The 23,090-nt window shown below is 43.6% G+C and overlaps 1 protein-coding gene across 1 annotated transcript; it reads left to right on the top strand.

Moving 5' to 3' along the window:
* Positions 1 to 518: 518 nt before the first annotated feature.
* On the top strand, positions 519 to 22,536 carry LOC139663168 (cGMP-specific 3',5'-cyclic phosphodiesterase-like; the record flags this gene model as incomplete). The annotated part of the gene is made up of 9 exons (XM_071541733.1): positions 519 to 619; positions 3,383 to 3,759; positions 3,796 to 3,959; positions 5,649 to 5,822; positions 14,063 to 14,152; positions 14,783 to 14,854; positions 15,690 to 15,779; positions 16,002 to 16,139; positions 22,469 to 22,536. Coding segments are annotated over exons 1-9 (1,274 nt in total), but the record flags the coding sequence as incomplete, so codon positions are not given.
* Positions 22,537 to 23,090: the final 554 nt, after the last annotated feature.

The raw sequence follows: 23,090 nt of genomic DNA, 5'->3' as shown, positions 1-23,090 counted from the left end.
ATTCCTAGTATTCCTCGAGGAATTCTATTTTATTCTTTTTTTTTTTTATTTCTTTAGTCTCTTATGGTATAACTGTAATATTCCTATAATATTCATTTCGCGGCTTTTTGCTGCTGGGATATTTGCCGCGCTCCCCTAAAATGTATTATAGGATTAGGGGGAGAGAGAGAGAGAGAGAGAGAGAGACACAGAGAGAGACTACTCAGTGCAGCAGTATAGCCCCCTCCTCTCCCTCTCTCTCTCTCTCTCTCCCTCTCTCTCTCTCTCTCTCTCCAATAGACGCTTCACCATGTAGGAAGCGCACAGTCACCGCTTTCGGATCGGAGCGCCGCACCGACCGGCTCCCGAGAAGCGCTCTTTAAAAAAAAAAAAACACCTCTCTCGAGATTTCTAGCGTTTTTTTCTCTTTTCGGTCCCTACCAATTTCGCTTTTATTTTTATTTTTTAGATGTAGATCTTAGGGGCAAAGTGGGGGGGAGACTCTTCTTCTTCTTCTTCTTGTCGCCTCGCGCGCTGCCATGGACGACTGCTATTATTCCCCAGAAAGCGAGAGGATGGAAGCGTGGCTGGACGACCACTTGGAGTTCACCCACTCCTACTTTATCAGGAAGGCGTCAAGGTAAAAAAAAACAAAAACAAAAAAAAAACAATTGGAAGGAGGAGGGAGGGGGGCGGTGGTGGCACTCAATCTGCTCGTTAAACCAGATTTACTTTGTTTATGTGCAGCGTTGTGTCTGTGCGCGCGCGTGTCGGTGCGCGAGGGATTCTCTGCAAAGCCTCCGTGTTAAAACTCGGGTTTTTTTTTTTGGTCCAAATGAGGGAATCGAAATGTTTAAAATGCATAAGGATGGCTGCTTTCATTTCATTATTCCGTTCACTTTCCACTGTTACCTCCCTGTTTACAGTGTCATATAGTATGTAACACCCCAAACTCCACTCAGATGGGGCAAAATCTTCATCAAATGCGTGGAGGTATGGGGGGTGTTTCATGCCTGACTTGCAGGTAGTTTACCTGCATTGCTAACAGCCTCCTGCAGCCTTTTACACAGTGTTTTCTCTACTCTGCCTTTTGCAGCCACCTTCTCCCCCCCCCCCCCCCCCCCCCCCCCCCCAACCACTTCCCAATCAGTAAAGAGTTACACAGGGGCCCTTTAATCATTAACTTTTACTGCTGCCAATGATTGGGTTTAATTCTCCTTTTGAATAGCTCCTCGGCGATAATTACACAAGCCTTTCTTCCGTGCAGTTGCCCTGTGCTGCAAATGAAATAACCTTTTTTTCCTCCTTTTCGGCCTAAAATTTTCACTTAATCCTCTCTGCATGGAATAAAGGCCAAACCCCCATGAGAACACGGTTAATCGCAAATTACTTCCTATTGCGATATTTGTTCATTTGCGCCGGAAATGCTGGTGTTGTTTCACTCTTTCTCTGTGTAAGGCGGCTTTGATTTTAAAAGGAAGGATATCTGGGCATTTAATCAGCCTGGCAGTGTATCCTCAGGGCATTCTGGGTGTGTGTGTGTGTGTTTATTTCAGTGAAGTAGGCTCCCACTCAGACCCATTTATCCACTTAAACTACCCCGGCAACTTAACAAAGTTTTCCTTCCACGGGCCTTAATGGCGAACAGAATCTATCTCGGCCTCCATCTCTATCTTAAGAGTATTTTCCGTTAAAAAAAAAAGCTCGCAGGGCACGTTGTCAGAAGTTGTTAGGTGGCATATTTTTCTCGACTGGTTCTCCCCCTCCTGCTGGTTTTGAGCGCATGACGAAATAAAAAAAAAATAAATAAAAAAAGTTGATTGGCTCCACACAAGAGGTTTGCACACAACATCAGAGCCGTTTCTGGTTGAGAGGCATTTCTTAGAGAGGTATTGATTCAGCCGCACCTCTCCCCTGGATACATTAGGGTCGACTCTGTGGGGAGGCGCTCAATGGGAGATGGAGTTAGGACTCAACCTGACCGGGTTTCTCACACACACACACACACACACACACACACACACACACACTGCAGTCTCTTATACTTTGCGAGATAACATTCCCATTCTGCTCCGGCCATCGCTCTCCAAGTTTTATTTGCCTGGCTGTGGGCCCAAGCTACACTAAGTTAATTTCATGGCCAGTGCCTTTTACAGTCATTTACAGTCTTTTTACAGGCTTTGGCCTTCCACTCTGCTCAAGTGAACAGAGCCTTCTGACTGGCGTGAAAACACTCGACCTTGTGTGTGTGTGTGTGTGTGTGTGTGTGTGTGTGTAGGTGGCATATGGGTTGATTAGACAATGTGTTGACTGATTAGAGCGCTCCTCCATAATCGCATCCAATTTGCAATTCGCACACAAAACATACGCCTCCTCTCTCTGACACACCCACGCGCATATTTGTTCCAGTAAATATCCACATTAGACACTTGACAGAGCAAGCTCCACACACACACACACACATACACAGCACACATACAAAATGAAAACAGTCGATCATTTAGATATCCGCTGTGCCTGGGGAATGCACCATTCAGCATTCAGTTCTCTTTCCTCATGCTCGCTGCCTCATACTGAGCCTACATAATACTTTTCATTCATGCGTTTCTCCTCAGCAAATGAAATTGTCAGTTGCATTACGTTTAATTGCCCCTCATTTGCCCTGTTCTTACTTATACTCAATTTTCTTTGCTGTGTCCTGTTGCTCTTTGCTCCTGCGACGACCCAGTTTCCCAGGATCAATAAAGATTCTTCGTATCTTGCAGCCTGGTATCACAAAATTTTGTGAAATGAGTCTTGTCCATGTCTTCAAATGCAAACGTGCTCCATGCATGAAAAGTGAGAGTAATAAGTTCCCAGACTGTGAAAACATTGCGTGGAGGAGACAACACTAGAAACAGGCAGTACAGTTTGACATTGAAATAGTGTGGTGGAAAGTAAGGGTGTGGAGGTCGGGGCATGGGTGGGTAAAACTCTGACAACCCAGGTTCCAATTCCCAACTCATGGGAATTCGGTGTCTATTGTGAGTATTCAAATTTCAGCAGAAGGTTTTTCTTATTTAACCATGACCAAAGCCTTAGTTGGTTATGGTTAGGATAACCATAACCAAATTGTTTTACTTGCCTAAATGTAACTGATGGCTAACCTTTTCATGTGACGAACACATGAAAATGGCGTGTCCAATTCTTGCTATTGTCACGTAATCCAAATCGTGGTGGACGAGCGTAATCTTCACATAATTTGGGTCCACAACCCCGTAATCTGTCGTGTTCACTTAACAAAATTTTGTCCGACTGTGTATCTTGCCCGATAATTCAACCAGCAGTTCGTCTATAACCTCTCTAACACCCTTACACCTTGTCAGTCACGGAGCCTGATATATTCTCTTCTTTACACCGACAGGGAGATGGTGAACGCCTGGTTCGCTGAGCGCGTCCACACCATCCAGCCCTCCGCCTCCAAGGAAACCCCCCCACCGCAGCGCGCCCACCAGTCCTCCACGGATCCCTGCCCCCCCGCCGCTCCCGCCTCCGCCATCCTCCCGCCCACCCTCAGCCTCTACGACGGACGCTGCCCTTCCCCGGCCACGGTCCCCAGCCCGGCCCCCGGCACCCCGACTCGCAAAATCTCGGCGTCGGAGTTCGACCGCCCGCTCCGACCCATCGTGGTCAAAGACTCCGAGGGCTCACTGACGTTTCTGAGCGACGCCGACCGCGAGCCGGTCCCTCTCCGGGCCCTGGTGATGGGTGAGGGTGGCGTCGGCGTCGGCGGCGGAGGTGGTTCGGGCGGCTCAGGCCCGGGTGCCGGTAACGAAGGCGGTTGCGGCGGGGCCGACGGTGCCGGTGGGGGCGACCGCTGTGCCAGGCTGCTGGAGCTGGTGAAGGACGTGTCCAGCCACCTGGACGTGACGGCGCTCTGCCACAAGATCTTCCTCCACATCAACGAGCTGATCGCCGCAGACCGCTACTCGCTGTTCCTGGTAGGTATGGAGGGGGAAAAGGAATTCTGACTGGTGTTTACCACAGTGCAATCTCGGAACCCTTCTCGGAACCCACCGTCTATCGGTCTGACGACGATTAGACTCTGGGGGCGACGGCCAATATTTCGGGGTTTCCGGTGGAGCCAGCGGACATCCGGGCCAAGACTTCCTCTTCCGTGCGCCGGTCATTGTTTACAGTCCGATTAGCAACTTGAGACGCGAGAATGGAGTTGAGAGACGACGTCTCATATGCAGATATCTGTTTATAGAGATTAGCCGAAATGTCGTCTGGACCTAAAACACCTACAAAAAGTATCAATGTTTGTGTATTGTACTCAACTCCAACTCCATTCTCGCGTCTCAATGACCGGCGCCTTGGAGAGGAAGTCTTGGCCCGGATGCCCGCTGGCTACATTGGAAACCCTGAAATATTGGCCGTCGCCCCCAGAGTCTAATCGTCGTCAGACCGATAGGTTCCGAGGTTGACCACAGTGCCATGATCGCCAAGAGCCAAAATCAGCCAAAGGAATAGGAAGTGGGGCATATTCCTCTATACCTGGACTTTTCCCCCAACTGCAAACTCTGTCATTATCTATTTACCCGGACATGTCTTTCAACTCCACTGAAGTTGTACGACCATCAAACCCAATTTGAGTTCGGTTCCACAGTTTCATGCTAGCTCGTGCAGCATAATTCCAAGTGTTTTGTACCCAAACAATTCCAAAAGGCCTAGGTTTACCTCATTATGTAGCATTATTCTATGTAGCATTATTCAAGGTAGAATAAACACTAGCAAAGTAATGCCTGCCAGGCAGTAAGTTCACGACTAACAAGACAAGATCCCTATCTCTTTGAATGGGGAGTCATCTGTATTTAAAGTTCTGCCATACATATCATCATTTGCATTTCATATTTAGGAACACTGATGAATTGTATACAACATAGTGTTACATTTTCTTCCAAAGGACAGTCTTACGGTTTCCCCCAGCTAGAATATTGCCTCATAACTAGGTAAATCTAGACCTTTTGGACCCACAGCGTAATTGTTTGGCTACAAAACACTTTGAGTTTAGAGAAATTTGACGGTCATTTTACGCCTTTTTGGAAATGTAACAACCAGGTCCCGTTCACTACAATTTTAGGGAGAAAGCTGAGATAGAGCTGCAGGAGCTAACTCGCTGTGTGTTTGATAGTTGCACAAACTTAACTGGAGTTTCAAATGACATGATTCAACTGACAGAATTACCATTTTGGGGTGAACTGTTCCTTTTAGATAATTTTTTTGCCTCGTTTATAAGAAAGCCATGTCGATAATCACGATTGATGTCGCTGTGTTATTGGGCTGCACGATGTAAATTAGGCATGAAGTCTTAGAGTGGGTAAAGTTATGGGCTGTTTAAACTAGATTAGCCATGGTAGGCTAAATTGAACTACAGTACATTCCTCGTCTCTCTTGGGGTGGGTTTCTTTTCCTTTTTTTTTCCCTTTTTATGTACTCGGTTACGGAAATACGCTCTGGGATGATGCTGGGTACTCTTACACAAGCGCACCCTTTGTCTTGCTTTTCATACTAACATATATTTTTTTATCGAAGGTCGTCCATGTGGCAAATCCTTCTGTTCTAATTCAGATGTGTGACGCACCCTACATCCTGTGTGTGTGTGTGTGTGTGTGTGTGTGCGGTCCCAGGTGGGCGAGGACAGCTCCAACAGGAAGTTCCTGGTCAGCCGCCTGTTCGACGTGGCCGAGGGATCCACGCTGGAGGAGTCCTCCAATAGCTGCATCCGCCTGGAGTGGAACAAGGGCATTGTGGGACACGTGGCCGCCACGGGCCAGCCGCTCAACATCAAGAACGCTTACGAGGTGAGAGCGAGGAGAATTCCACTTGGTTTTGTCTCGTTTTAGTATCAAAAAAATCCAAGTGTGTAGCGTTCTCTCCAGAATTTTATTCATGTCAGGGTGGAAAAAGCCTTTGACACAGAATTTAGACCATCATGGGGCACTAAAACTGTATTGAATGCCAGGATAATAATAACAATACTACTACTACTACTGCTACTACTGATAATAATTATATTCATGCATACTTATGTGGAATCTGATCAAAATATCGCATTAGAATAAGAACTAGATAAAGTCTTTGCTTCCCAGAGGTAACACTGCTGATGTTATCATGGAGCCTGATGATGAACATAATGAAGTGGTGTGGAGTGTGTGTGTGTGTGTGTGTGGTTGTGGTTGTGTGGGTGTTTGCACTGGGCTGTATTTGATGGCTCTTTGCTGACAGAGCACAGACCTGGGGGGGAGGAGAAGGGCAAGTAGGTCAAAGTGCTCTTCTGGATGGGTCATCTTCACCACACACACACTCACACTTATACACACTCATACACACTGCTTTTTTTTCCTGCTCTTTCACTTAGTTTCGGAGACGTCGGGAGTCTCTGGTGACATTTTGCCCCCCTGACCATTTCAGTGTATCGACCTTTTTGAGCGATCGGGTTTCAACACACTATCGCCTTCCCACTTCGATCAATGATCAAACCGACATGCCTTTAAAATCTGTCAACCCACAACAATATGGTTTACCATATGGCAACATTGCATAAAATACACAATTTAAATGTGCTACATGTAGCGTGTGAACATCGATACATCATGACCACATTCATTTTGAGACATTAGTATAATTACTAATGAGCAGATTGGCAGCCTCTAACCGGCCTCTACGCTGCATTTTACACTGTGAGGCACCCGGTCGGATTTGGCGGGAAAATCTGCTGGATTGCTTTACGGCACAAAACAGCAAGAGGGCGCTGTTCTTCCAGAGCAAACAGAGCTAAAGCTTTCAGAGTTTCTGGCAACGGCAGATGGTGGAAGGAAAGTGAAAGGCCGATGGAAAAATCACTTCCAACGTGTTTATCCTCTCCAGTAAAGCCAAAAGAGAACAAGTAAACAGTAAGTCGTCCCCCGTGAATGATGCAGAGTAGAAAATATGTAGAAAATGTGTTACCTTGCAGCAGGGAAAGGGGGAGAGGACGTGCTGTTCATTGGATTCCATGATATTGTGCGAAAGACTCTAAGCTCATATAACTTACTTCCTAGTTATTATGATGTATAGTAAGAATTGACCTCATAAAGACTCATGTCAGCCTAACAAGGCTGTTTACCCTCCACTTCATCCCTGATTATGATATTGTATGAGGTTTACGCATTTCTGGCTGCAGATTGAATTTCAGCACTGTGACCTCTGGAGATTGAGCCGGTGTTGACCTTTGACCTCTCTAGTGTTGTCACCAAACTCAACCTTCACCATCCCCTGTTTTTCAAGTTTTTCTGTGAAACACTGATTACTGGTTTCCTCCATTTACTGATGATAGTCTGCTGTTCACTTCAATCACAGATGCTTTAGGAGTGGTAGTGTGTTTGTGTGTGTGTGTGTGTGTGTGTGCGTGTGTGTGTGTGTGTGTGTGTGTGTGTGTGTGTGTGTGCGTGTGTTTGGCTACACACTGAGTCCGAGCTTCCTCTGGAAGAATTATGAGTGTCCTCAAGAAGAAGAAGCAGATGTGCATGTTATGTTTATGTGTCTGTGTGTGTGTGTGTGTGTGTGTGTGAGAGAGAGAGAGACAGAGATAGAGAAAGAAAGCAAGATATAGAGAGAGGGAGTGAGTATGTGGCTATAATTAAATGCATGTGTTCGGATCTGTGTGTGGTTACATCAATCTGACTCCAGTGTGTGTGTGTGTGTGTGTGTGTGTGTGTGTGTGTGTGTGTGTGTGTGTGTGTGTGAAACAGAACAACAGTGTGCATATATAACGTGACCTCATCTCAGCAGGGTAGAAAGAGGAGCGAGGACTGAAAACAAAAAGGAATACTCCCACACTGAATTTCAATTTTAAATGCAAAGTAGAAGCTGTTATCCATTAATATCAACGGTTAATGATATAGCATCCAATCAGAGAATACTACCAAAAATATCCAAGTCATTGAATCTAGTACAGAGGCTTAAAATCATATATTTGTGACAAAATCTGCCAATGGAATGACAAAATTCCATGTGTTCCCAATGCAAATCAACTCGTTTGAAGAATTCTTGACTCCAGTGTCTTTTCCTTGATGTTAATGAAGTGATCGGCCTCATTCTGCCGTGTTTCTGGATGTTGGAAACTAGTGGAATTATCTCACACATTGGCAGAACCTTTCACTGGTTTTAAAGGAAAAGATTTGAAGACTGAATGTGAGACTGAGCGACTTGTGAAGATGGCCAATTTTTATAGCGCGCTGCCTGAAATTTGACGTAAACGTAATACCGCATCTGGCCGAGGTCGCTGCACAGCCTCGGCTCTGAGTGTTTTAATGCATTTTCAAGAGATAAAAAAAAGATAGAATATGACTAAAAATGATTTGTTAAGAGTAGGGTGATGGACAATGCCGTCATCTATTGACAAAATCATGGACTGGTTGAAACATCGTGATGTGAAAGACGATTTGACATATGTTACTGTCCTTTATATCATGATTTACGACAAATATCTTTAAAAAAAGTTCATGTTCCTGATTTAGATTTGATAGGTATTGAGAATGGAGCTTTAATTGAATACCTTTTTGATAATGCTTTTGCATTCTCTGAATATCTCTCTAAAGCATGGGATAGAGGAGGAGAAAAGTAACATATGATAGATAAATTCCTTATACTCTATTCTATATGGATTCCAAACTATTGGTTTATGAACTGGATGAAATATACAGTGTTTGGCACTAATGGATGCAGATGCAGATTTTGTCCTGTTTGGATTTGGGTATTGTGTCTTGTGCTTAGGGGGCTGTGTTTGTATGTTTGTATATTGTTTATGTTTGGATGATGTTTATGTTTTTGTTTATGTTTATATTTATGTTCGGATGATATCTATGTATTGTGCTGTTAGATGGTGGTGGGTTAACATACCGGAATGTTTGGTTTGTTGTTAGTTAATGTGTCTGAATAATTCCATGAGGGATGGGTCATGTAAATGACAAGACACGAAAATAAAATATTCATTCATTCATTCATTCATTCATAGGTAAGTAATAGCCGTTGCATACCAATGTGGAATTAGCTGTACGCACCTTTAATCAACTTATACAGGCTAAAAAAACTGTACAACTGCAGATGAGAATTACCCTGAGCGAACTCTTCTCCTCTCTCTCCTCTCTCTCCCTGTCCTTTTAGGGAGAGAATAGCTTTAGACTTTTACATCGTCTACAAATGACTTTTCGCTGTTCTTGTCAGGCTTAAATTCCAAATAGCCAGATGTGATTGGCTGCTTGTTCAGCAAGGCGACACCAAAAAGGAAGGAAAGGGACAGAGAGAGAGAGAAGCAACACGAAGAAGAGAGAAGCAACAAGAGAGAGAGAATTAACGTTTAGTGAATTCAGCTGCTAGAATTAACGTTTGTGATCTGAGCTGCAGACTCTTTCTCATCTGGGATTCAGAGGAAAGCTCAACAGAGAACCAGTTTAGAACATTAGAAATGAATTTTGGAGAACGACTTTTACTTTAATACTTTAAGTAAATTTAAGACCACGTACTTTTATAATTTGACTTGAGTAAAGGATTTGAAAGGGTACTTCAACTTCTACCAGAGGATATTTTTAGATGAGTATTTGCATTCTCCCTTGAGAAAAGATTCTTTTGTCACCGGGGAAAACTGTGACACTTTTACTTGAGTAAGGAATTTGTGTACTTCTACCACCTCTGCACAAAAGTACCAGGAAATACCGTTAACGGCAAGTTGCGCCTTTCAAAATCCATCCATGCTGTGGTCTTGTTATCAAAGATCCAAAACATGGTCCAAGTTGGTATGAAGTGTGCACTTGCTAAATTTCCATGTAAAAACAAGTTCAAAAAGTCATCTGATGGGATCATCGGCCCAACCCTAGTTAATATGGACTTTTTGCAGTGAAGCTTTTAAAGCCTTTTAAAAGTTTCCAAATCATGGTTCAGTGTGCAGCACCTTGTTTTATTCAGCGTGTGCATGCTTCAGGAATCAGGAACACAAGAAGGCAGGGGAAATTATAATCCCATTAAAAATGAATGGAAGGCTTTGGTTTGTCCAAAAACTGTGTGTATGTGTGTGTGTGTGTAAGTGTGTGTGTGTGTGTGATTGCCTGTTGTTTACCTTAGTCCTTTGATAGCTCGGTCATCTGGTTGCCTGCCAACCTGTGTACCTACGGCTGATGTTTTTATTGTGTCTATTTATACTTCTGATGATGAGACTGGGAGAGAGAGAGAGAGAGAGAGAGAGAGAGAGAGAGAGAGAGATGGATGAGAGGAGACGGGGCGAGAAATCGACAAATAGAGGAAGAGAGGGGCTGATGGGACGTCCACCTGTGCCCAATTAGTTTGCTGTGTGTGTGTGTGTGTGTATGTGCAGCTTCTGAGTGAGTGCACTTGAGGGTTCAAGTATGGGTTTGTGTGTGTGTGTGTGTGTGTGTGTGTGTGTGTGTGTGTGTGTGCATGCGCAATTAAATTAATGTTGATGTGTTTGGCCATATTTGTCCTTGTGCGTGTGTACGATTGTCTGTGTGTTTGTGTGCATCTGTATGTGTGTGTGTGTGTGTGCGTGTGTGTGTGTAAATGATAGATAATGTGTGTGTGAGTGTGTGTTATGCTATGCACTAACCATCAATTATAATTTGCTTAATGCAAAATGTGACTGTCGATTATGTGATGGTAGATGTTGCGGGGTGTAATATTATCTGTGTGTATGTGCGTGTGTGTGTGTGTGTGTGTGTGTGTGTGTGTGTGTGTGTGTGTGTGTGTGCATGCGCGCCGCTGCAGAACCTGATACTGTTTCCAGGAAGTCCATCTGCGTCATCTGAGGGACTCCCCAGCTCTCTGATTGGATCTTTAACTTCCCCCATTAGTCCGGTCAGGATTACACTGAAATCAGCAGGCCGACTGCGAACACACACACACACACACACACACACACACACACACACACACACACACACTCAGCTTGTTTACATTGGTTCGACCCTCCGTGGGTAAAGTGCCTGGCAGCAGCCGGGGCCAAACCAATCTAGAGTGGGGGGAGGAGGGTGGGGGGGGTGTTTCCTTATCAATGCCTTCACTGTGCTGCATCCAAAACTGGAATCCTGCAGAGAAAAAAAAACGGCCCAGGACTTATCTCGGATTCCCGGTTCGATCCCGCTGACTATTTCTTGGATTTCGAAAACGATAATTGAGAAGTAAAATTTAAGAACGTGTCGCTGGATGGTGGAAGGATGCTGTGGCTTGTGAGCGAGAGAATGAGTCATCTGGGGAAAAGAGAGGGGATTCGGTGGTTGACCCAGAGAAAGGAGGGTTTGGTCAGGGTGGTGGTTCCATGTAGAAAAAGTAACGACCCATAGAACCTCCTGATTCCTTAAAACGGGAAAACCGGTTCATCGGACTAAAGAACACAGCGGGGTTCTTAAAACGATTCTTTATTACTGCTGATTTTCAGCATTTTGTGCGGTTTTGGTTCTTTGCAGCACCATAAAGGATCCATGTAGAACCAGCTGAGCACAGTGCTGTAGAGCAGTGCTTATCAACATGGGGTCCAGGGACCACCAGGGGTCCTTGAGGGGGTTCCAGGGGGTCCCCAGGAAATTGATGAATTGTTAAACTTTAGCATTATTTCATTTACAAAAAGTTAACACAATTAGAGAATGTAGAAGAATGATCATAGTTTCCCTGTTATCTCTCTACCTACAATACAGATAGTCATGGAAGTCTGGACAAAATCATATCTAACAATAAAAATATTCTCAGATTTGGGTCTGTGGCTCTAATGTGGACTAAATTAGGGGTCCTTGATATGAAAAAGGTTGAGAATCACTGCTGTAGAGAACCAACACTCTCAACACTTCTGTATGGCACCATGAAGGTCCTATGTAGAACTATTTGAGCATTTTTCTGTAGAGAATCTTTCTAAAAGAGTTCTTTACAGCACCATAAAGGGTCTATGTAGAACAATTTGAGCATGGTGCTTTAGAGCAGTGATTCTCAACCTTTTTCATATCAAGCACCCCTAATCTAGTCCACATTAGGGCCATGGACCCCCATTTGATGAGATTTTGTCTCTCGGACCCAAATCTGATAATATTTTTATTGCTAGATATGTTTTTGTCCTGAATTCCATCACTATCTGTATTGTAGGTAGAGAGATAACAGTGAAGCTATGATCACAACAGTCGTTCTTCTACATTCTCTAATTGTGTTAACTAATGAAAGTTTAACAATTCATCAATTTGCTGGGGACCCCCTCAAGGACCCCTGGTGGTCCCCGGACCCCACGTTGAGAACCACTGCTTAAGAGAACCTTTTTCAATGCTTCTTTATTGAACCATAAAGGTTTTATGTAGAAGTATTTGAGCATGGTGCCATAGAGAATCTTTCTAAAATGGTTCTTTACAGCATCAAAAAGGGCCTACGTAGAACTTTTTGAGCATGGTGCTATAAAGAACCTTTCTAAAAGGTTTCTTTTTAGCACCATAAAGGGTCTAGGTAGAATTATTTGGGCATGGTGCTGTAGAGAACCCTTCTAAAAAGGGTTCCTTATAGCACTATTGAGGGTCAATATAAATATTTGAGCATTTTTCTATAGAGAACCATCTAAAAGAGTTCTGTAAAGCACCATAAAGGGTCTATGTAGAAGACGAGTATGGTGCTATAGTGAACTTTTCTAAAAGGGTTCTTTACAGCACCAAAAAGGTTCTATGTAGAACCAATTCAGCATGGTGCTATAGAGAACTTTTTTTTGCAATGCTCCTTTGCAGCACCATAAACATCCTTTGTAGAAATCTTTCTATAGAGCAGTGATTCTCAACCTTTTTCATATCAAGGACCCTAATTTAGTCCACATTAGGGCCACGGACCCCCATTTGATGAGATTTTGTCACTCGGACCCAAATCTGAGAATATTTTTATTGTTAGATATGATTTTGTCCAGAATTCCATGACTACCTGTATTGTAGGTAGAGAGATAACAGAGAAACTATGATCAAAACAGTCTTTCTTCTACATTCTCTAATTGTGTTAACTTCTTTTAAATTAAATAATGGTGAAGTTGAGAACATTTCGAAAAGAGCGCTTTACATCAAAGGTCCTATATAGAACTATTTGAGCATTTTTCTATAGAGAGCCTTCTAAAAGGGTTCTTTACAGTACCATGAAGGGTTCTCCTATGGCACAAACCTAAAGAACCATGTCCTGGTCCTCTGTAGAACCCGTTATGTTTAGAGTTGTGAAATCATGAATTCTGCTCCTCTTTGAGTGATCAAAACTTGCCAGCTTGTGGAGTGTTTTACACACACACACACACACACACACACACACACACACTCGCACACGGCGGTCCCCCCCTGAGTGCAGAGGATAACGGTAATGGACAGAGAGGAGCAGACTGTTTAAAGGTCAGTCAGTGGGTGGCTGGGCAGGAGAGGAGAGGAGAGGAGAGGAGAGGAGAGTAGGCCTCTAAACAAAACCTCCATCCAGCGGGTCCTTACCCTTCAGAAGCCACTTCTCCCTCTGAAACAGGACCTTTACACGCCAAAGAAGGTGCTTTCCCGCTCGGGACTGACGCCGCGCGCTCGGAAAAAGCTCAGCGAAAGGCTTTTTGTCGTTGGTCGAGAGTGGAATTTTGTGTTGCGTAACGCTGATTACCATACAGTGCATCTACTGTTGATTATCGTTTTCTTTATGCAAATTGTGGCTGCGGATGATGTGAGTGTAGGTGGCTGCACTGGCTGCCGGAGTTCCACTGGTAGGAGTTTCTGAAGGCCAAGTTGAACGTATTTGTGCGGAATTCAATCAAAATGTCTCATTAGAATCAGTTCAGGTTAAGTTCTTCCCATGGAAAACCAGTTTAGTATTGATCAAGTCTACAATAAATATGTGATCAATCAAACTTGCATCATATCCATCGTATCAGAGGTGGAACACACTGACTGGACCAGATCCGATTTTTAAAAATAGACCGATATCGGCTCCATATATCGGTCTAACCTGCTGTTCTTGCTTCAGAGATGTGGTGTAACATTGTGTGTGTGTGTGTGTGTGTGTGTGCTTGCCTCCTCAGGACCCCAGGTTCAACGCCGAGGTGGACCTGATCACAGGTTATAAGACCCAGAGTATCCTGTGTCTGCCCATCAAGAACCACAGAGAGGAGGTATAAGACAACACACACTGTAGTATAATAAACCATATACTCCTGTATTAAGGCCCATTCACATCTAGAGTGATAACTATAAAGATAACTGTAAGTATAAAAACACTGAACTCCTTCTAAGTCAATATGGCTGTTTTCCCACGATAACGATAACTATAAAAACATGCGAAACGATAACTATAACTATATTTTTTGGTTTGATTTTTGGTGATTTTTGGGATGCAGAGACTTAAGCATTTTGAACCAATCAGATTGAAGTTGTAAGAAAGAAGGGGGCGGAGCATATGGTAGCTTGCTGCTGAGGAACTGATCGGTGATATCGTTGCAGTGTAAACGCTCGAGCAGCAAGGTATCGTTATAGTTTATAGTTATCTTTATAGTTATCGTTGTCGATGTGAACGGGGCTTTAAGCTCGTTAGACCCGAAGTTAGAGAATCTGACCATAAACCAGAAGGCTGGCAGTTTAAATTTAGGCATTTTGCTGAGATTCCAAGTCCATAAATTTTTAATCGGCTCCGTGCGGAGGACTTTTTGATGGATCCTCTCTTTGTTTTACCAACCCTCCTCCCTCATATAATCTCTCTCTCCTCTCCTCCCTCCCCGCTCCCTCTCTCATTTCATCCATCCCAGGTGGTCGGAGTGGCGCAGGCCATCAACAAGAAGTGCGGGGAGAACGGGGCTTTCAGCGAGCAGGACGAAAAGGTCAGCGAAAGGTCACCGTTTCAGCGTTTTCTCTTCCCGGAGATCACCTGTCAATCGCACAGTGTGGGCGGGGCTTGGGTGTTCTGTCGATGCAGTTTGAGTTTCTCTTTTCTTTGTCTGTTCAGCTATCACTGCTCATGCTAACTACCCAGTTCTTCTTCTTCTGTTGATTCCAAACAAACCGGAAATTGTATTTATATGAAGATATTGTGGATTATTACTTTAGCCTATGTTCTTCCGATGTGGCTGTGCTCTATCTGCATATTTATCTGTCTGTGTGTCCATAAAAAGTGTGAAAAAATCTAAATTCAAAGCCTTAAAAAGTATTAAAATGCCATAAATCAAGTTATTAAGGGTCTTATTTATTCCACCATGTAATGACAGGTTTCTTTGTACTGCATGCCCACTAGAATCTGGAATTCATGTCCCAAAAAATTAATTTCCTTTTTCTGATTCTGCCCATTTATAGTTTCAGAACTTTCATTACCTGTGCTCAGTCAGAAGCCAGCTTTGACTCTTTCTGTTGGTTGTTAAATTAATCTTAAATTTAATTCCAGGTGGCATTAAAAAGGTTTTAATAATTCTTAGATTTGGCTTTCTGAAACCTGCAGAGACTCTGGATATGAAAATGTCATGGATTATTACTTCAGCGCTATTCATCTTTCACCCCGTATTTGCTCCCTCCTGTCTGTCTCATTTCCTCCCTCTCTCTCTCTCTTCTTCATTGAATTATTCTTCATCTACCCATCTATCCCATCTTTTCCCCCTGTGTTTTCTTCTACTGTGTTTCTTCCTCGGTGGTGCTCAGATGTTGATTTGTATCTCTTCTCTTCAGGACTTCTCGGCCTACCTGGCCTTTTCGGGCATCGTCCTGCACAATGCCCAGCTGTACGAGACGTCCCAGCTGGAAAACAGACGCAATCAGGTGTGTGTGTGTGTGTGTGTGTGTGCATGTGTGTGTGTGTGTAGGTGCATGTACACTATGTGGGTGTATGGGTGTTTTGTCAAGACTGGGATAAACCATTCATTCTTTCGTATATTTATAACTAGCTTCATATTCCATACGTTTCTCTGTGTGTGCATGTGTGTGTGTGTCTGTGTGTGTGTGTGTGTGTGTGTGTGTGTGTGTGTGTGTGTGTCTGTGCAGGTGCTGCTGGACCTGGCCAGTCTGATCTTTGAGGAGCAGCAGTGTCTGGAGGTTTTGCTGAGGAAGATCGCGGGAACCATCCTGTCCTTCATGCAGGCCCAGGCCTGCACTGTCTTCATCGCCGACGAAGACTCCATGGTCAGCACATATACACATACACACACACACACACACACACACACACACCCTCACACGCTCAGCATTCACAGCGTCACCACTCTTTCAGTTTTCTTTCCCCCCTCTTCCGGTATATATCATATGTAATCATGCATGTTTTGTATGTGTATGTATGTGTATGTATGTATATGTATGTATGAGTCATATGATACTTGTGAATAGTTTCTATGAGTTATTTTAGGCTACTTAGCTACCAAATGAGCCAGTTGCCACAGGAGACATACAATTATCAAAACCAAATGTGAAAGATGCGTTTTGCATCTTTGAATCGGGTTTGCTTCTACGATGCAAAACGTGTCATTCACTCCTATGTCTTTTGATTTTTTGAAATTAGGGATGGGACGAAATATCAGAATAAAACATATCGCGATACAAAAAAAAAAGTAACTTCAGCCAAGAAGTCTATGAGTTACTAAGTGTGCAGCAAATTTACTGCTTAACCAAAAATATCAGCAGCTGTATCAGCCTTCAAAAAACAATATTGCTCAAAACCTCAATAACCAGTGCAACCACCTGAATTCACATCATCTACAATCACAATTTCCATGAAGAAAAGGATAATTGACAGTTAGTCATTCCTATGTTCCCAGGGTCCTGAACCATTCCCCAGATTTATATGGCACATAATGGGAACATGACAAAGGGTCCTATGTTACCAGGGTCCTATGTTGCCCAGCTCTATATAGCACATAATGGGAACCTGAAAAAGATGTTCCCCAGCTCTGTATTCACTTAATATGGTTAGTTAGGGTTAGGGTTTAGGGTTAGGGTTAGGGTTAGGGTTAAACATAGGACCCAAGGAACATAGGACCCTGGGAGCACATATGTAGAACTGGGGAACATAGGACCCTTTGTCATGTTCCCATTATGTGCCATATAAATCTGGGGAACATAGGACCCTGGGAACATAGAAACGCTCCCCAAAATTCTACTGTCAAATAAGGCAAAACCCCTCTCACAGCTTTCTTCTTCTGTGTTTTTTGGGGATTTTTTTTTTTACATGAAAATGGTCAAATTTAAAGTTAGGCTAATGAATATCGGCACAAAATATCAGCTATCGGCAGCTTCAATCCATAAAAATACTAGTATTATCTTTCAAAAATCTTCAAAAACCGATATCGGTCGGACGTTAACTGTACTGTAACTTTTCAGACTTGTTTCGAATACGTTTGACAGAGCTAGAGTTCGTGAAGCAATCGGTCTCCAGGTAAAACAATTCTCCCATAGTGTGGAACTTATTTGGGAAGCAAAAGTTTTGTTCCCGCCGATGGCTGAAAAATGAAATGAACTGGCTCGTATAATGGAGGGAAATGAATAGCTGCTTTCAGCGGGGGCGTAATGAGTCGGGAGTTATGTTGGACCCGAGACCGCTACAGTCATGACAGGACGTGGAAATGAAGCGTGTGTATTTCGCAATGCAGGAAAAAAAAAAAAAAAGCCGTATACGCAGAAAACGACAGCGTGAAAAGGCTGGCGACGTTTTAAGGTAAATACAGTTTCTACCTCAGTGACTCTTTCTCTCTCTCTCTCTTTCTCTTTCTCTTTCTGTCAGCCTCTCTCTACCTTTCTCTTTCACTTACTCACACACACACACACACACACACACACACGCGTTAGTTTCCTCTTTGGGCATTAACATTTGTTTTGGCTTGTCCTCTTAAGGGACGTCCAGTGCCTAAAAAAAAAAACACACACACACACACACACACACACTCTGACACACTTCACACACACACACACACACACCATCTCCACACACAGACAACAAGCACGCAGGAACCAAATTAAAATCGACTTTTCCCCCCAGAGGAAAGGCGAGTGCTGATTTATCGCATTGAGGGTCCAAAAAATAGAAAATCTCTGTCTTTATCTCTCTCTCTCTCTCCCTGAGCTTGCTGTATTTATGGGCTGAGTGGAGTGGGGAGTGGGGGGGGGGGGGGGGGGGGGGGGGTCAATATGACGACAGCGAGTTAAAAGCTCTGCCATGATGCGGACCACAAAACGGCATTTCTTTGGAAGGGAAGGAGGTGATTCAGGGTGATTTGTGAGAGGAGAAAATGACCAGAGCTAATGCAGTGGCAGTGCAAGGAAGACCGTACACCCAGAGAAAGGAGGGTTCTGTAAGGGTTCTTCAAGGGTTCTTCAAGGGTTAGGGTAGTGGTTTCTATACAGAACCCCCAACGACTCAAAGATCCCAGATTTCTATTCCTTTAGTACTTCTGGTTTGGAGCGTTGCATCCATTCCTAAAGGGTTCTGCTATGGTACAAGCCTAATAACCATAAAGAACCATTTTCTGGTCATACCAAATTAGTTCATATTTACAGGTTCTATATAGCAGTGGTTCTCAACTTGGGGTCCGGGGACCACCAGGGGTCCTTGAGAGGGGTTCCAGGGGGTCCCCAGCAAATTGATGAATGTTTAAACTTCAGCATTATTTCATTTACAAGAAGTTAACACAATTAGGGAATGTAGAAGAATGACTGTTTTGATCATAGTTTCTCTGTTATCTCTCTACCTACAATACAGATAGTGATGGAATTCTGGACAAAAACATATCTAGCAATAAAAATATTAACAGATTTGGGTCCGAGAGACAAAATTCTCATCAGATGGGGGTCCGTGGCTCTAATGTGGACTAAATTAGGGGTCCTAGATCTTAGTTCTTAGGCTTGTACCATAGCAGAACCCTTTATGGCGCTGTAAAGAACCATTTAGGAATGCATGCAATGCTCTAAACCAGCTTGTTATCATTTAAAAAACAAACAGTGACTATTTTTTGAAGAACCCTTGAAGAACCCTCCTTTTTCTGAGTGTACTGCCTACTTCTTCCAGCATACAACAGCCCTGGCTTTATGTATGTGTGTGTGTGTGTGTGTGCAATCATTTATGAATATTTCCCCATCAAGAAGCGGTTCAGATATCAGCGGGACCTTCCACCGAGTCGAGCGTACCAACAAAGCCATTCTTAACTCTTGCTTGGCTAACACTTCACACAATTGTTACCCATTGCCACATGCATTTCAACAAAATAATGATGCATCTGACGGGTCCCACATTGTGACTGTCAAGCTAGTGTAAATACTCTTTACTGAATGGTTTGTTATTGGGAGTATTGAAGCTTCCATTCACATTATTGCCCATTCGTCAGCTGATATTTGGCTGTTCAAATGGTTTATATTCCGTTTTTGTTTAATTTTGTCATTTTAAATCTAGTATCCAGTAGATACCTGAACCTCCAGGACGCTATAGTCTTTGGTTTTTCCGAGCTAAATCATACAATGTCGTATTTCTCTTAGCGGAAATTACATTTACCAATACACAGAATTAGATATGACTATCAGCTTCCCTACACTCACCTACACTCAGGCTTCCATTTCACCCCCCGGTAATTTCCAGCCTCACCACCAATGCCGTCCAATTTTGTAACGGACTCTCGAATGTCAAGCTATTGTAAATATCGGTTTCGCAAAGTATCAACTCCTGTGTAAATTATGGCCCATTCGCCCATTTGATATTTGGGGGTTTTATTGGACGGGGGGGAACGCTGTGCGGTCGTATTCGGTTACGAAACGTCGGTGTTTAACTTTGGCCCGGTGTTTTGTTTAACCGGGTTAGTTCCAGTGGAGATGGAGGGTCTGTTTTTCAAGAGGGGAACATAGAAGGAGAACATAGAAGCTGCAGAACGGCAACACGGAACAATGTAGGAAGTCAGAATGCAGTCAAAGTGGCATAAAAGATAGAGAAACGTAAAACAATGTAATAAGGAGTAAGAGATATCCAAAACTCCTGGAAAGTACATCTTTAGTTTACGCATTTTTATTCCATATAGCATAAACAGTACTTTCCCAACCTGCATAGGCTTCATTATAACCCAGATTGTAAGAGAGAGTGTGTGTGTGTGTGTATCTGTTCCTCTGAGGACCTCAGGGTTGCCAGACCAGCTGTCTCTCTCTCTCTCTCTCTCTCTTTTATCCCCTTCCCTCTGTCTCTCTCTTGCATTACTAAACATTTACTCTGAGATTAGGGACCTTTACTGGCCTTATCTGCGTGACAGGCCTTTGTATACGGGTGTCAGTGTTGCGTGTCTGTCGTTTGTCAAGCGGGACCCACGGGTCTGTAGATCTCAACATGGGCCTTCGCTGTAGGAAAGGAGCTTTCCTGTAGAAAGTCTAGTAAATGACAACAGCATCTGCCTTGTCTTACTGGATTTTACTGCAATGTAAAGAAACTGATTGGAAGCAGTGTAGTGTGTGTGTGTGTGTGTGTGTGTGTGTGTAGGTGTCTATGCATGTGAATGCTGTGTGTAGCTTCTTTGTGTGTGTATGTGTGTGCAATATGTGTGTGTGCATGTAGAGGCATGCTTTGTATGAGTATGTATGTATGCATGCGAATGATGTGTGTAGCGTGTTTGCATGTGTATTTGCATGCAGTGTGTGTGTGTGTGTGTGTGTGTGTGTGTAATGCATGGTGTGAAGGTGTGTTTGCATGTGTATATGCTTGTGTATGATGTGTGTAGCGTGTTTGCATGTGTATGTGCGCACAATATGTGTGTGTATGTGTGTGTGTATGCATGTGAATGATGTGTGTAGTGTGTTTGCATGTGTATTTGCATGCAGTGTGTGTGTGTGTGTGTGTGTGCATAACAAATGGTTTGAAGGTGAGTTTGTTTGCATTTGAATGATGTGTGTAATGTTTCTGTGTGTATGTGCGCACAATATGTGTGTGTGTGTGTGAGTGTGTGTGTGAGTGTGTGTGTGTGTGTGTGCATAACGCATGGTGTCCAGGCATGTTTGCATGTGTATGATGTGTACAGTGTGTTTGTATGTGTACGATGTGCGTGCAATGTGTGTGTGTGTGTGTGTGTGTGTGTGTGTGTGTGTGTGTGTGTGTGTGTGATATGTGTAGGGTTTGACAGTTGGCTGGCCCATGGGAGTTCTGTTTTGTTCTCCTCTGTTGTTTAACTCTCCCTCAGTAGAAATAAATCTGGAACTGGCTACAAGTCTATGGAAACATATCAGACATGATCACTGTGTGTGTGTGTGTTTGTTTGTGTGTGTGTGTGTGTGTGTGTGTGTGTGTGTGTGTGTGTGTGTCTACATGCTGTACCAATCTCCTTACAGCTGGTAGGCCACCTGCTGTTTTCTATTCTCTCTTCTTCTTCTTTCTCTTTCTCTCTCTCTCTCTTCCTCTCTTCCTGCCCCTCTGATTTCTCTCCTTTTCCTGCTCATGGAACAGATAAATCAAACGCCATGTTTTTTTTTTTTTGGGAGGGGGTTGAGAAACTTGACCGAAAGGGTCTATGGAGAGCCGTGATTTAACATGAGCAGACAGCGAGGGATTTGCGTACCCGTTGCCGACTTTCGCAAACAACTGCAGTTCGGCTATCAACGTTAAGAAAAAAAAAAAAAAAAAAAACGCTTGCGGATTGCGATATCCTAAGCACAGGAAAAGCACTTCCATTATCCCGCCTCCTCCCTGCACAGCGACCCCAATAAATGTCATAACATCGCCTGGCCCTTTTCCCTTTTTTTTTTTTTTTTTTTTTTTTGCTTTGTTTAAAATAGTTTTATAACCTTCACCTAGATATATCGGGGGTGGACTAATGCCTGCAGAGCCAAGGTGTGTGTGTGTGTGTGTGTAAGGGGGGGGGGGGTTAATTTTTTCCAAAACGAAGAAGCCTCCTCCGTCTTTCAACATCCTGTCCCCACCTCTTAAAAATGGAAGGAAAAAAAAAAAGAAAGGATCCTTTGCGAGGGGTTGGTGTGTGTGGGGGGGGGGGGGAGGAGTGGAAGGGAGTGCAGGTTGAGAGAAAACAAGTCCCTATAAGGGGGGGAAAAGCGAAACGAACGTCCTGGAATGTCGAAATAAACTCTCCTTCTGGCGAGGCTTGACGGGTAATACATCAACTTCCCCTCTTTTTCTTTTTTTTTTTGGTGTTTCATGCTGAGAGAATTTTTGTTTGGGGGCAGTTATGGGTGTTTGGATGCTGAACACTTAGCCCCTAATGGCTTAATTAATGGGAATTGTGTGCGTGTAAAGGGGTGGGGGGGTGGGGGGGGGGTGGGGGGTGGGGGGGGGGTGAGAGGGGTGATACGTCCACAAGAGCCTTTTAGACTTAGACCCTATTTTCTCTGAGGTTATGAACTACTAGAGCGATCCAAGACCCGGTGTGTCTGGGCAGTCTGTGTGTGTGTGTGTGTGTGTGTGTGTGTGTGTGTTGTCACCTGATCCTAATAGCGTTAAGCTGACCGCACGTAGATAAATAAACCGAGTCCAATTCTCTTCACAGAACTCCTTCTCCAGTGTCTTTCACATGGAATACGAGGAGCTCGCAGAAGTCCTGGACGTCCCCAAAAGGTAAGGCGAGCACTTTGAACCCAAACCCCTTAAATTCGAGTAAATCTTTGTCGATTTACTTTCGGGGATGCACCGATATCGGCCCGATATTTTTTTTCTTTTTACTGCCGATATTGTGGAATTGGCATTTCTGTGACTAGGACTTCTAAGAGTGCGTCACTTCATTTGACTGTCAAATTAGCAACAGAATAAGAATAACATGGGCTTTTGTTTATAAACCTGTTTCGCACCTGCATTTGTACTAAGATTCTTACGAAAATGCGTATCGGTATCGGCCGATACGGGTGGGGAAAATATAGGATATCGGCCTCAATTTAATTATTCTGTTATCAACTTACATTGAATCCATGAGGTTTTTTTTTTGTTTGGAGAGCACAGTATGTGGGTTTGAGGTTAAGGGTGGGTGGGATTGTTCCAAAAATGCAAAAATTTAGTTTTGTGAAACTACCTCTGCAAGTATATCTGCTTTCAAATTCCTAATAAAAACATATCGGTGCATCCCAAGTTATTAGCGCTAATGTTTCCTTGTATTTGCAAAACTAACCCCCCCCCCC

The sequence above is a fragment of the Centroberyx affinis genome, unplaced genomic scaffold (assembly GCF_046629955.1).
Source record: "Centroberyx affinis isolate AG114_WGS23_722 - 3 ecotype Tasmania unplaced genomic scaffold, CSIRO-AGI_Caff_v1 ptg003938l_1, whole genome shotgun sequence".
Taxonomy (NCBI): Eukaryota; Metazoa; Chordata; class Actinopteri; order Beryciformes; family Berycidae; genus Centroberyx; species Centroberyx affinis.
Note: the sequence above shows the minus strand (reverse complement) of the source record. Positions and strands in the feature narration are given on the sequence as shown.